The following is a 14,538-nucleotide window of genomic DNA, read 5'->3' as shown; positions in this document are numbered from 1 at the left end:
TTCATAGTATTTCCTCCAGTTTTTTATTAAAAGCAATTTCAAAGACTGACAATTCTGTATAGACACACTCAAACACTGTGTTTTCATTGCAACTACAATCAGAAATCTTTACAATTTAAAGGCTACACATGTATGCCATTTTCCTAAACTTCCACTAGTGCTTTTTAAAAAGAAAAGAAAAAAAGAACAAGGTCGTCTTACTGAAGTTCCCATTAGGTCCCTGTTCCAAATCAAAACCAGTCAAAACAAGTAATACAGACTGGTTTTGTTTTATGGTTTAAAGGCAACTGTAGTTCGCAGAAGACTGAAGTTAGGCCTAATAGGGTCTACATTACAGGAAGGGTAAAAAGTATTTGATAGCTCCTCCGCACAAATGTCACAAGAAGTAGACAACAAGAGACGTACAAAAATGAGTTGTAGCAAAGAGATTAAAAAAATACCAAAGCATCAACTGTAGAAAACCAATGGTAGCCCATATTTCTCTGAGAATACGGAAGGCTGCAGCAATGATTAGAGGAATAAAACAGGCATTAGGCTTCCTACTAGAATACTCTGCGTAAAACACACGCAGTGTCTAAACCAATGCGTGTTGATCATCATCGACATTTGCTGCAGGGTAACGGCTTTTGCTGTCGTGTCCCATTCCGAACCAGAAAGTGATTTTCACTTGAAACAGATACAGGTTTAAGACAAGAATCACTTCACTGCAAGCAAAGCTTTAGTGCATGTACTTGGGTCTCAGAAAAAGGATTTGGCATTGGCAATCACACAGAATGGTCACAGGCTGAAACAGGAGCATCTGAAGCTGTGACACCTGTTCCAATTCTGCTGGAATCATTAAATAAATAACACATAGAAAAAACTACAAAATGGCAACAAGGAAACAGCATGGGACACTTTGGTATTTTAGAACTAGCGCTATTTGACTTTGATCAAGATCCAAAAGATTCCAATGTCCACCCTTGTTGTTTGATCAGATATTTCTACCATTTTCTGCCATGTTTGTTTTTAGGGTTCTTTGAAAAAAAAAACCCCACCATATATTTTTCTTTTGGTACAAAATATGCCAATATGGAAAACAGTAAACAAAAGGAGACCTGAATCTTATTTTACTATATTCTGGGCTGGCTAGGGAGAGAAGACAAATTCTTACTATTTACTAATAAACTCTACATATCATTTCCTCATTTTTCTAATTCAACATCTCAACCACTGTGTTGTGTACTGTACTATAAAAAGGGAGCATAGAAGACAAATAGGTTATAGAATACAAATCCTCATTTCTAAAGTGACTAAAATGACTAAAATGACAATTCTACAAAAGGTACAAATATACAGAACCTTTTAAGATCTTGCATTTACCATGAGCCATGTGAATAATTTCAAAGCTTTTAGTGTGATTTTCTTCTAAATATTTGATGGCCTCCAAAAGCACCTTGCAAAGCTCTTCAGCAGAGAAGCAAACAAATTCAAATAAAAAAGGAAAGAGCTGCATGACAATCTCTCTGCAGAGTGGAAGATGAAGCTAAAGTTTTGACATCCATTGGTTAAAGCAATGAATCAAAACACACTGCCAAGTATGATCGCTAAAACACTTGGTCCTTACCACTGAAGACAGAAAAAATTGTGTGAATTTTAAATTTCCATAAAAAAATTGTAGCTTGAAAGTTTAGTGATTGTTCAGCAAAGTTTAGTGAAGTTCTCAATGCTTCCTTAGTCTTATCCCATTTCCGCAAATGTGTCATCTGAATCTCTCATTTCACCTTTTTTCCAGACATATCTCTATTAAGTTTATTCTAGGCTGCTAAGAACGGACTCCAAAAAGCCAGGTTTATACAAGATAAGTAAGTCACTGGGCATCAGCTGAACCATAGTAACTGTGTACATGCTTTAGCGCATCATAGATGCAACTGAATTTAAACCTCAAAGGAAGAGTTTCAATCCAAGTTGCGTTATTTAACAGTGGGGGTACACTAGGAGCATACGCAGCCAGTGATGTTCAATCATCTCAAGGGTTGTAGCCTTGACTATACATCTGAATCAACACTATCTGAACCAACACTACACAGCACAGCTGTGGAGGACCAGCAGACACCAAAGGTCTCCTGCCTCTTGCACAAGGATTGTTTTTGGGAACGGCTCTCTGTCCTGATATCAACATTACGGTACTATTGTATGTTGTGTACGTTGCTAGTTCAGAGCAACATTCTGTCCCCATGTAAGACAAAATATTTTGCCAGAATGCCATCTTTGTAACCATCTTTGCAGAAGGGAAATGGTCCAGTGGAGGTAGTAATTGACACTATGAAAGAGGCGTGTTTAAACTGTTATTCTCAATGACCATCTCAGCAGGTCAGATTTCAGAAATTATAATGTTCATTCAATATATCCCCGGATGACTTTGTTTTAAAATCCTGGTATCATCCTGACAGTAATTCTTAAACAACTGCCACTTCATATACCATGGATGGGATACTTTCCATTGCAATTAATGTATTTTCACATGTATAACCTGCCCTGCAGATAACTGTATGAAATCAGAGGCACAGGAGACAGATGAGAAAAATTAGAGGCAGAGAAGCTTTTGAGGGAGAAGGAGATTTGAATAAGACTCCCTTGCTCCCTCAGATATATTCATGGACATATAAGTTAGGCAGCTGCTGAATTGCAAGGTTACCTGGCTTTTTCAAAAGATACTCTGTGGGTAGTAAAACTGACAGCTCTTCTATGATTTACAATTTTTCAGTTTTCTTACCTTTACAGTCCACTAAGTGGAGGTACTATTTTCATTCATGACATTCTGCCCTTACTTTTAGTATATTTTTTGCTAACACACAAGGGTCCCTGTGGATAATAAAGGTTTCAGAAGTTTTCAAGACTGACCAGTAGAATAGGACAAATCTCAGTTTTTCAAAAGAAAGAAGTGGCAACACAACTCTCTTCAATGGAATCTGTATAAAATAGAGCCTTTAAACATGTTTTCTGGCATCAGAAACCATCTATATTTTGCTATTTGCATAGGTGGAAGGAATCAGAAATATCTCCTGGCTTAGAGTTCCAGCTGAACATGACACTCCAATCCCTTTGTATATAGAAGACACACTTACATTTTTTCCTTAGTTTGTTCCTTCCTTTTCTTTTTTTTTTTCTTTTTTTTTTTTTAATATATGTAAGTCTTTGGTCTATAAGCACATTGGTTCTGCGTGCACATACACAATACTGTTGAACAGTAGGTTGCATAGAGTCTGTTACCCAAGAACCTCGCCTACTTTTGGCACTGCTGTCACATATCACAGAAAAGTGTCCTGCAAGAGTTGTATGATCCTTAGCATCTTACATCAAACTTTGATATAGAGACTGGAAGAAGTGTGTATATAATGTTAAAAAAGATGTTTATTTTGGGTGTTACTTTGTCTTCTTTGGGACACAGTTTGTAGATCTTAGATGAAAAAGGAGAGCAAAATTACTTTATAAATGCCCTTAATTTTATTTCCAGAGGTGATGAAATACTGCTCAGTGTTCAAAGTTTGCTGTGAATTATGTTAAGTGAATTTTACTGAAGTTTTCAGGCATTTAAAATAAACCACTTCTAGTAATGTATGACATTCCGCTTTCTCTCTCTTCTGCCTACTAAGAAAGTGGCAATAATTATAAGAACAATACCTAGACTGAACTGTGTTTGAGGAAGCAATGAACTTTTTCATCTTCTTTTTTTTCCATTACACCCTTGCTCTCATCCATCTGAACATGCAAGAACAGTTTCAGGAGTGAGGTCTGGATTCACAATGGTGCACTTGAACAAACAGCTTTCAACATGGAATCTCTGCAAAAAGCTAGAATCTGTAGAGGTCAAAAATTGCAAGGCAAAAAACCCCAAAATAAGTGAGAATGAGTTTATCCTAACTGTTGACATCAATGCTTTTGGGTATTTGCACAACTAATCAAGTCTACTTCTAATGCAATTAACCACCAAATTGAATTTTAAATTATGCTAAAATAATTATCCCACAATTACCACATTTCCCCCCCCCCCCCCCCCCCCGAACTGCTAATTGACCACATTACCTACTATTTAAAATATCAATCCAGTGTTTTAAAACTTCATGTTGGAGGAACGGCCACTGTGATTTGATAGGCAATTTCAAAACCAGCACTTTAAAACACAAAGATAGCAAAAATATCTGAAGCAGATCTAGAATCTATAAAGCTATGTTCTATCTTACTGTAAGTATCAAATTGAGCAACTATTACTTATAGCAGACTCAGCAAAAGCAACAGGGATGGACAGAAGAGATTTGAGCGTGATGCTCTCCACCACTGAGAATCCTAAGACATAAAGTTTGAGAATGGATATTCCCTTTTGTCCAGAAGTTCCCAAAAGAATACAAAATAAATAATATTTCAAAGACAGTACAAGTGAAAATACTGCTCCCATTGTGTCAGTTACATACACATACAGCATGCCTACGTATACAGAATGGTGTGTTGTCTTCATTCACAAACAGGAAGTATGGCAGTGCACTATCAGAATGCTTTGATACTCCTATTTTTTTCTGATGCTGAGATATATGAAGAAACCGCATTCACAACTTATAATTTACTTCCAGTAGTAAACAGTTCATTCTGTTCGTGTCTCATGATTGAACTCAAGCATTAATGCTCCTCTGAGCAAGTGCCACCAGTAAGATACCCGTTTGTCCCATTGGCACCGCCGGTCCCATTAGTGGTGATAGTGCTGTGCGGGGTCTTTGAACGAGGTACTGTTTCTTCCTCATCTGAGCTTGACTCTATGTCACTTCGGTCATCCTTTGCTACCTGTAGAATTTGAAAAAGAAGCAAGCAGTAGGTGATTGTAAGGAAACAGCTGAGCCTTTTGGTTCAAGCCAGAATCAGACAATTCAAACATTTTTCAGTTTGAGCTTTGAAGGCTATCTCGGCTCTGGCACACTTCTCTGCCTTTGCCTGCCTGGACTCACTTCAAACATGGATGCCTGTACACACATATGCCATGTGCAAAGGCAGGGTGAAAACTTTGCACTGGTGCATTGAAAGTAGTATGTCAAAGTGAGGGCACAGTGCTCAAAGCAAAGTGCACACACTAAAGGAACCAACAATCCAAGCTCCCAAATTCAACCAAGCCCCCGTCCCTCTGCCCTCGTACTACAACTTTATTTCCTGTGCTTTCTTTGGGGTGCTTCTCTTTGACCTGATAATACAAAATATTCAACCCAACTTCCTCCCCCTCACTTCCCAACTTATTCTCTAGAGGCCACATGGCTACAGGGAACAGTGCTATGGGCTGGCAGTAGGAGACAGTACTGGCCAAAACATGACTCACTGCACTAGGTAACTCCAGTCTCTGACTTCAGGCAAGTGGTGAGAATGGGGCTTGGAAACTGTGGACGGAGTCCACTTCAGTCTCTATCACAGGAACCACAAACGTACTAGAGCAGTTCAACTGTCTGCCCCATCATGTCACTGGAAAGCTGTTTCAGAAACAGACTGACCTTAATTGCTAGGGATTTCCTGCTAATTTCCAGCTGAATTCCTTCCTGCCGGTTTATACCCATTTACTGCGTGAACGCTGTGCCTTAGGTTAAGGAGTCTGCTCTCCTGCTTTGTAGAGCTCTTTGAAGGTCATACAGAAAGATCACTAAGTTTGAGAGCTGAGTCCCTTCAGAATTCCTGAGGTGACTTTGCTTCACCCCATTCAGTCAGGTGCACCCAAAACAAGTAAAAACATGAGGAAGCCAACAACAGGCAGGTCAAGGAGAGCAAACAAGGGCAACAGAAAAGAAAATCCTGCAAAGGCAAGGCCCTGCCTGCCCTGTTTTTAATGGGATGTTTCTCCCAGGGAGGTAACAATGGCACTGCCAATATGCAGGATCATAGGATAACTCATGTCAGAAGACACCTCAGGAAGTCTATACCCAACCTCCTGCTCAAAGCAGGGTCAGCTGTGCAGTCAGGTAAGCTCACGCAGAGCTCTACCCAGTCTGATCTTGAAAATCTGCAAAATTGGTACGAGTGCATCAGATGAAGTAAAAAGCAGCATCAACGGAAAGAGGTCTGAAGTCTAAGCTGCATGCAGCTTTAAAGATGCAGCTTTCCATGCCTGCTTCTACCCCTGCTTGTATAGCTGAGCTTCCTAATTCATTCAGAATCTATCCATGCTGTGCTGGTTGCCACATCAGGCAACTACAATTGACTTTACTACAGCAAATGGACATAAAGAGGGCAAAACACATGGCAAGTCTTTTTCATGAAGAAATCAAAACAATTAAAGAACAGGGCCACTGCATGTAATTTTTTGCTTGCAGTAATCCTCCTCTACTCCAGAATGCCCTCATGACAATTCTGTTCTCCAGCTCTCACCTCAGAAACAGCCATTTGCCTTTGGGGCTCCCAATGTTGCTACCATCCTTGCAGTATCACAACACCTAAGTGACACTATTCTGCTTGGGAACAGAGGAAAAAGAAACACAGTTCCCATATACCTCCTAATATGTAAAGTTTTTAATGTCATTGTCTAGCAAGCCCACAATTCTGACACCCATGAAACTGGACTTCAGCTGAGGTCAGAAATTTGATTCCATACTTACACAGCTTCAATTAACAGATTACTTCAGTCTCTTTATAAAGGACTATATTAAAGCTGTTGGGGATACAGAAATACACTTAGAATTATCCTTTTATCAGACAGAACAGAATGGGCCCAGCACAGGGTACTGAGTGCCTGTGATTGATGTGAGGGCAGACCAGATGATGGAAAAATTCTGCGTCATCTTACATTCTCTTAATATATTAGATTTGCTGCCAATTCTTCTGCTAGGGTCCTGCCCCGAAGCCAAACAATCAAAAGAAGATTCTATGCTGTGGCCACTTCTACTAAATATGTGATCTGCTCTCTTTATTTTTAAAATGCACCAACATACTGGGGTCTTTGCACTTAAAACCTGATATGAATGCAACACATCTTACAGTATTTAGTTCTCTTCGTTTATCCCCAAAAGAACCCACTGGAGTAATTTCTACAGAAGGAGTCTAGAAAATGTGTATCGAGGTTTATAAAACTCCTAAGCATAACAGTAAGTAAGAAACAGATGATCAGGACTAGCTACAAATTAAATTGCTTTATCAGCTGAGCTGTCCCAAAGGTGGATGCTAGTAATACAAAAATAAAACAATAATTAAGGATGAAGATCTACTGTAAGGTACCTGTAATGTGTTCTGAAAACACTGCTTATTTTACTGCAGAAATGGAAAGAATGGCGTTGCATGTAAGGAAGTAAATTAAGATGTGAAGGAAGAAGAATCCTCCATGTATATGTCTTACATATGCATCTTTAACCTGGTCACTGTTTTACTGTGAGTGTCGAACTCTGCCCTTGTACAATCTGCATTTTCTCCTGTGCAATTGTTTGAACTATAAGGCAGAGGACTTATGCTCTCTAGTATGCTTCCTGAATGGTGACAGAGCAACTGCTTATCCTGCTGATATATATGTGTAAAAAAGGTTGTAACATAATAGCGCCCAGTTACTACAGATAGAAGTGGGTTTGAATGGTATTAGGCAATGCATAGGCAAGAAGTAAAAATGGCCTTTATAGATAGCCTTCATTTAAATATATAAACACAAACAATGGATGAAAATACCAAGCAGAAACTACAAGTTTAAAAAAAAAAACAACACAAACACCAGTATTGCACAGAATAAATCTTTTGCATAGTAAATTTAAAGAAACTTACATGCAAGGGGTTCCACTTCCCAGCCTTCCAGCACAGCACAAGGCAAAGTATAAACAAGCAGAGTAAGAAAGAGTACGAAGCACTTTTTGAAGTCACTGGTGTAATTCAGACAGGACAGCTGAGGCTAATAATTGCTCAAAGCAGAGGAGACTGAAGTGTGGCTTCCAGGCAAAGTACAGTTCACGAATGCACTGTTTTTCATACAGAGTGAGTGGCAGATTCTGGGCTCTGTCCAGTGCAACGCTGAGCTCTCCAGCACATTCATAAAAAGCAGTTTTCTGTAGAACACTCCCATCCACTTCGGGGGCGGTCACACGTCTAAAACATCTACTCATGCACTCTACTCTTTAAGGGCAAAATGCCCTGTACTTTACATGATCTGTAAGCGTTAGTTCTATCATCGAAATGTGAGTGGTATCTGCACAGCAAGCATAATGGGGCTAGCATTTCTGTGAATTATATCTTCCTGTCAAATATAACGATGGCAGCAAGACACTAAATTTTATCCCAAATGGTCTTGCTGTGGGAATCCTAGAAAGTATATAGCTCTTCGCAGAACCTCATTAATACCAAAACCCAAAAGAGGCTGTGATTTGTAACTTTGCCACTAGCAACACCAGCAGAATTTCAATTTGTATTATTATGACTACCGCTACAGGCTGGGAGATGAACACTTTGCTAACAACTGCTAGAAGGAAGAAAAACAGAACTGGCAGCCCCAAGAAAGCAGTTTGCTTGAGTTTTTTTTAATCCAATTTCCCTAACGTAGTTTGGTTCAGTGTACCAGATTATAAAAAAGAAGTGTGGAAGCACATATAAATACAATCACTATAAAGAGTATATTAACTTATCTGACGTTTGTTAGAAGGAGTGGAAAAACATTTCCATGAAAGAAAAGTAGAGTTTACATAAAACAACATATGTCTTCAGTAACGTATTATAGGTAAGAAAGAAAAAGTAACCAAAAAAGTCAGTGACCCTGCATTGATATTAAAAAAGTTAAAATCATAAACATGAAACAGAACCATGCTGTCTTACCTTGCCCTTTGAAATAGCTTTGTAGGCTGCCTTTATGATTAGGTAAGACCAAAAACAGTGCAGAATTTGAAGAATCACAAGCAGCACGTTGAAGACCCACAAGGCAGGAAAATTGCCCAGAGCTTCGTACAGTTCAAACAGTGTTGTGTTTAATATCCTAGAAAAGAAAGGGACAGAAAAATAATAACACTTTCCTTAAGCCAACAATCTAAAAGAAGCCTTTTCTAAATCAAGATGACAAGTACTTGATTAGATGGGATCCACATGGATAGTTGGTTCTCACAGTAATAGTGACTTTGAATGAATCACACAGGTGTCTCCAGAGAGAAACAACATCAAAACGTTGCTTTCGGTGTTTAACTTCATTTTGCAAACATCACATATAGAAAACAAAGATCCTCAGTGTGCATTTCTTCTTTTATAAAGCTGGCAGGTGTTGGTTGTCTCAAATAACTCCTTCCGTGATTACTAACACAGATTACTGCATTTTTTTAAATAAAGCTTTTCCACCTCAACTGCCTGTAGTAGGGATTTGGTGCCCCCATATTAGCACAGGGTAAGAGCATGTACGAGGACTGTTATACTACAGTGCAACCCACATGCAGTACCATGTTCTTCAAACCATGCTCCCAGGCTCTGACAGCGAGCTGCAACTTCTTCCATGTTACACGAGACAAACCTGTACCAGGAGCCAGGCAATGCTCCCCAGGTACTCCCATCTGAAGCCCTCTCTCCCAAACCCAGTCTCAAAGTCAATGGTTTGTTTCAATGTAGACAGCTATGGATGTCTTTGCCTTGTTGGTATCAGCAAGGCGAGTGATGTGCTATGTGGAACCGAAAACAGTCTGAGACTGTTCAATTAAAGTGAGACTTCAGCGGCATGTGAAACAATGGCACACGCGTGGCAGGATTCAGCCTCTTACGGGCTTTTCTAAGAATGGGGTGGGGCTTTGGCTGAGTGTCCCAACATAAACTCTTATTTAGTGGAAACCTCAGCACCAACAGGAATCCAAACTAATTGCACTAACCACTAAGGTAGTGGGTAGCTCTGGTGGCCACTTTTTGCACAACATACAATTTGCACGGCACTTATGTGCAAGCTAGAGCAAAGTTTAGCAGTTACATAAAGGACAGGTGGACAACGGGGATACTTGGGGGCAGCAAGGGGTGAGAGTCATTATTGTGGCCTTTCAATACTTAAAGGGGCTTATAAGAAAGATGGAGACAGACTTTTTTGTAGGGCCTGTTGTGAAAGGACAAGGGGTAATTGTTTTAAACTAAAAGAGGGTAGATTTAGACTAGATATAAGGAAGAAATTCTTTATGATGAGGGTGGTGAAATACTGGAACAGGTTGCCTAGAGAGGTGGTAGATGCCCCATCCCTGGAAATGCTCAAGGTCAGGCTGAATCAGAGCAACCTGACCTAACTGAAGACGTCCCTGCTCCCTGCAGGAAGCAATTGCACTAGATGACCTTTAAAGGTCCCTTCCAACCCAAACCATTCTACGATTCTATGAAATGTGGGCAGTTCTAGGGATTTGAACCAAGTTTTTGAGAATCAGCATTTCAGATGCAGGCAGTAACAGTGATGTTACAATATGGCTCCTGAAGCTTTGTAGATACAGCACTAACTCTGCCCAAATACTCCACCATAGCAGATGACTTCAATCTGGACCTCAGCAAACAACCTGAGAGCAGAGAGCGGACAACAGGCAGTAGAAACAATGGCATTTCTGGAAACAATGATCTATGAATGCCTGTTAATTAGGGGGAGACAAAGAAGGCCATATGAGGATTTGTCAACCTCCATCCACTTTCCCCGCTGGTGTAAAAATGCATTTAAAAGTCCATCGGCTTTACGTCCCTGTTCCTTTTTGACGTCACCCACCACCCGCAGCCACTAGGTGGCCGTGTCACCCAGCAAACGCCCGCAGAGCCCCCGGGCGCCCCGGCTGTGCCCGAGGGCGGGAGTGCGGGGGTCCCGTAAGGCCTTCGAACAGCACAGCTCTCACTGCAACAGCAGAGGTACTGCGCTCAGCTTTGGAGCAAGCAATCGCATTTCGCCACAATCCTTTCCGACAACGCAAGGATCCGCTCAAGTAGTATTAATAAGAAGCATGTACAGACAGCAAACCCAGAATACGGCGTTAGTGGCAATGATTTATGTGTATCAACAGCATTGGCCAAAAATCAACCCGCGATTTCTAGTACACTGGCCTTAATACTGTACGCCATTTCATAATAAATTTTCTACCTTTTTATTTTTGCTTTCGTACACTAAACTGCACGTTTGCTTCATGATTTATTGAGAAGTGGGTGTTTTATAACCTTACTATACAGCTGTGCTTTTATACTGTTTATGGAGCGAACATCAGAAAAAGAAACTGTTTTCCATTTTGCAAAACTCCCCTCACACTATTGCTTCTGTCAGCTGAAACTCTTCACTCCAGCTTTGTGTAATTTGTTCTGCCAGTGGTGGTAGCTCTACATGGCACAGCAATACCCCACTTTATAGTTCAGGGGGACGCTCTCATGCATATCAAAACACAGCTGTAGTCAGCACTGTTTTACTTCACCAGTACTTATTTCAGTTCTAACCACTACATCAAATTCAAACTTGAAATCAGCAACTCCTGCACGTAAAGCTACCATTGTTTACATCCAACTGTCTTTTTTTAATGTCTAAAATTTAATATGTTCCAGAATTGTAAATGCAGTTTCTACAGGTTTCTGTTTCTATTTTCATTCACTGGACCAAATTCACCTCTGGGGAATTCCATAGGAGTCGAGTCAAAAAAGCTGCATTAGAGATGCAGATGGTCCATTCTTGCAGAAGTCCAAAATATCAGGAAGACAGCAAGGCCAAAAAGAGTGCTTCTGGTTCCAAAAGCAGCTTCACACTGCATATGACTCATCTACTGTGTATTAGATACGGGAAATAAGCTTTCATGGAAAATGCAGACCTCTTTCTAACGTGCTCGTGTCTGGCAAACTAAGGACAGGACTGGAACTGTCCATTAAAACTGCATAAACGATCTCACTAATTGCTCAGCAATGCTAAGAGGGGTCAGTGACCTGACGTGCAGGCTAGGTGTGCAGATGGACCTAAGGCTATATCTAAGCATGTAGGGCTGAGCAGAAGCTGAATGAAAAATACAGAAAACTATAGAAAGAATGGAGGAAAGCAAATAAAATTTCTCTCTCAGAATAAATCAATTTTTTAATATCAAAGGTCTGAAATGGGGAGAAAAATCATAAGGTTAGTGGGCAGAATACAGAGAGAAATGCTACTTGTAGAGGCTGAGGAAGGGAGGGAGGCAAGAAAGGTTAGACAACTTTCCACCAATTCCACTGCTGAAGGGATTCAATGGAAGCATTTTAACTGACTACACAAATAATAGGGACAGGAAAAAGCAGCATGAGATGGATTACACGAAGGAGAAAGTGCCTATGGAATATATATGCAAATATATCTTAGGCTCAAATACTCAAAAAGGCAGTCAGGCACTTAAATCTGCAAACATGCTTGCTGGAATTTTTCAAAGCTCTCCAGTGGTTAAATCCCAGGTTTCCATAATGAATGGTGGAAACTTTGATTCTTGGCTATGTGACTTGAAACAGCTGGACTTGATCTCATAGGGAGAAATTACTTTAAGCTACAAGTGCTCTACCTCTCTGAAAACTTTGGTCAGCATTTGTCAGGTCTCTGCAATTTGAAACAAAATGTTAGCTTCTGCTTTTGAAAATAGGTTCTGGACTGTAGCAGTTTTTCTGAGGCCCTGAAAGATTGTGATAGCTGGACAAAACAACAGAGTCTCATGGAAAGTATTCTTCTCTCTTATCTCATTAAATACATCCCAAGCGGGGTTGTGCACCTGGCTGCGTGAAGCTCTCAGTTTAGCATTTTGAATTATGTAGTGTGGCTGATGAAGGCAAATAAAAACAAATTCACCACTTAAGATCCAATCTACTCTTACAGAAATCTGTGGTAGACTTTCAGGAACACTGCCACAATATCTGAGCCACTGGGAGAGGTAATTCTGTACTTACTGTACTACTGTTCTAACTGAACACTCAGAATAAAATTAACACATTTTCAACAACTACTGAACAATCAGCTGCATCACATCAACAATAACACAGGTTTTTCCTCTACCATCTAACTCTTTATCTAGCTGCCTAAGCAGTACTTGGGAGGCTATCGGCAACAGGCCCGTACACTGACTCAGATAAGACTACACTCCCCCTCCTCAACTTAGTAGGCACAAGTCCAGGCTTTTGGATAGCAGTTACTAATTCGTGGCAAGTTGATCACTTGTCTTGCACCAGGGATGGAATGAGAAAAGGGATATGAAGGACGAGAGATAAAGAAAGAGAGGGATGGGTGGAAGAGTAAAATGTTTATTTACATTTGTCTGAATATTGGCAAAAACGTGCTGTGTTTGTTCCTGAAAGGATGCCGAGAGGAATGAAAGGAGGTGAGAAAGAAGGCCATGTGGAAAGAGCAGGCATTCTTCCAGACAGGCAGGAAATTCATGACAAACTCTGCAGAATGAAGCATAGCAGGGTGATGGGCACTATTATGACATCCAATGGGAGCAGAAACTGTGCAGCTGAAATGAGTGCTACTGCACGTTGGCTTAACTTCTGCAGCACTGTCCAGTGACCAACAATACTGCATGTGCAACATGCTGAATGAAAGGCATGTTGTTACCACAGTGCAACAGCCAGAAGTCTCAAAGCATAACCAAGGACAGAAAAGCATGACACCAGCTTGTCTAAATAATTCAGAACAAGTATCTTTAATTCCTTTACCAAGTGTGTATTAGGCAACAGTATTCTACATTGCTCCATAACCACCTGCATTGGGACATCCTTCAATACTGCATTCATTATAGAGCAAATAGATAGTTACATCTAGGTGGCCATTAATGAAGTTCAAATACTACTTAGTGCAAGTAATCCAACAATACTACTGCCAGCAATGCTTCAAAGTTTCTGCTTTTTTGAATTTTTCCTTTAAAAAATAAACAATCGCACCTACTTCTGCCCCCAAACATAGTAGCTTTTTCTCCATTATACATGGTAAAAAGTCACCAAGACCAGAGAACAAAGAATCAGGAGTCCTAAGTTCTGGATATAGCTGTTCTATTAATTTATTATGTGATCCAAGAAATTTCTAATTTCTTTACATAGTTTACTTTTTGTTAAAGATGGGCACAAGGTATTGGTACATCTTGTCTGCCACACAAAGATGCTGGGAGAATTAATTCATTAGCTTGGTTATAAAACACTATGGACTACTTGCTTAAAAGATCCCACAAAACTGACAGGTAAAAAAATGTATCGCTGAGATTCACATATAAATGATGAGGCAGTGGAGTATGAAAGCACATGTATGTGCACATGTTGATCAGCCATAGGATGATAAATCAGCTGCATTTCATCAGCAGTCAAGATTTACCTCTGGGATTTAGACCTTGATTGAAATCTAATAGGACTTCATATCCCAGGCTGTCCTAGTTACTTACAATGACAATGCTAAGCTAACTTTACACAACAGGTGACCTGACAGACAGATGTTTCTGCATGAGAGACTTCAGATGAGTTACCCAACTTTTTACCTCAGAAGGGTATAAAATGACATGCAAAATACTCATTAAATTCAAGAAACTTTGGTCTATTCTATATCGCTTGCATGTCCTTGGAGCCCTCAAGCTGCAGCACAGCTAAATATTTAATAATAGCAAA

At 40.0% G+C, this 14,538-nt stretch overlaps 1 protein-coding gene across 3 annotated transcripts in view; it reads right to left on the bottom strand.

Moving 5' to 3' along the window:
• Positions 1 to 4,653: 4,653 nt before the first annotated feature.
• CERS6 (ceramide synthase 6) overlaps positions 4,654 to 14,538 on the bottom strand; it is a 134,206-nt gene continuing 124,321 nt past the window's right edge. Inside the window, exons 9-11 of one of the 3 annotated variants that reach the window (XM_075710924.1) lie at positions 8,788 to 8,944; positions 7,746 to 7,773; positions 4,654 to 4,811 (exon numbers count right to left, since the gene is read on the bottom strand). In XM_075710924.1, the coding sequence (XP_075567039.1) occupies positions 4,654 to 4,811; positions 7,746 to 7,773; positions 8,788 to 8,944 (343 nt within the window). Of the gene's footprint in view, positions 4,816 to 7,745; positions 7,774 to 8,787; positions 8,945 to 14,538 lie in introns of all 3 variants that reach the window. The other 2 variants (XM_075710923.1, XM_075710925.1) reach the window with 2 other exon arrangements.

This window comes from Pelecanus crispus, chromosome 5 (assembly GCF_030463565.1).
Source record: "Pelecanus crispus isolate bPelCri1 chromosome 5, bPelCri1.pri, whole genome shotgun sequence".
Lineage (NCBI taxonomy): Eukaryota > Metazoa > Chordata > Aves > Pelecaniformes > Pelecanidae > Pelecanus > Pelecanus crispus.
The sequence above is the reverse complement of the archived record's forward strand: the minus strand, read 5'-3'. Positions and strand labels throughout refer to the sequence as shown.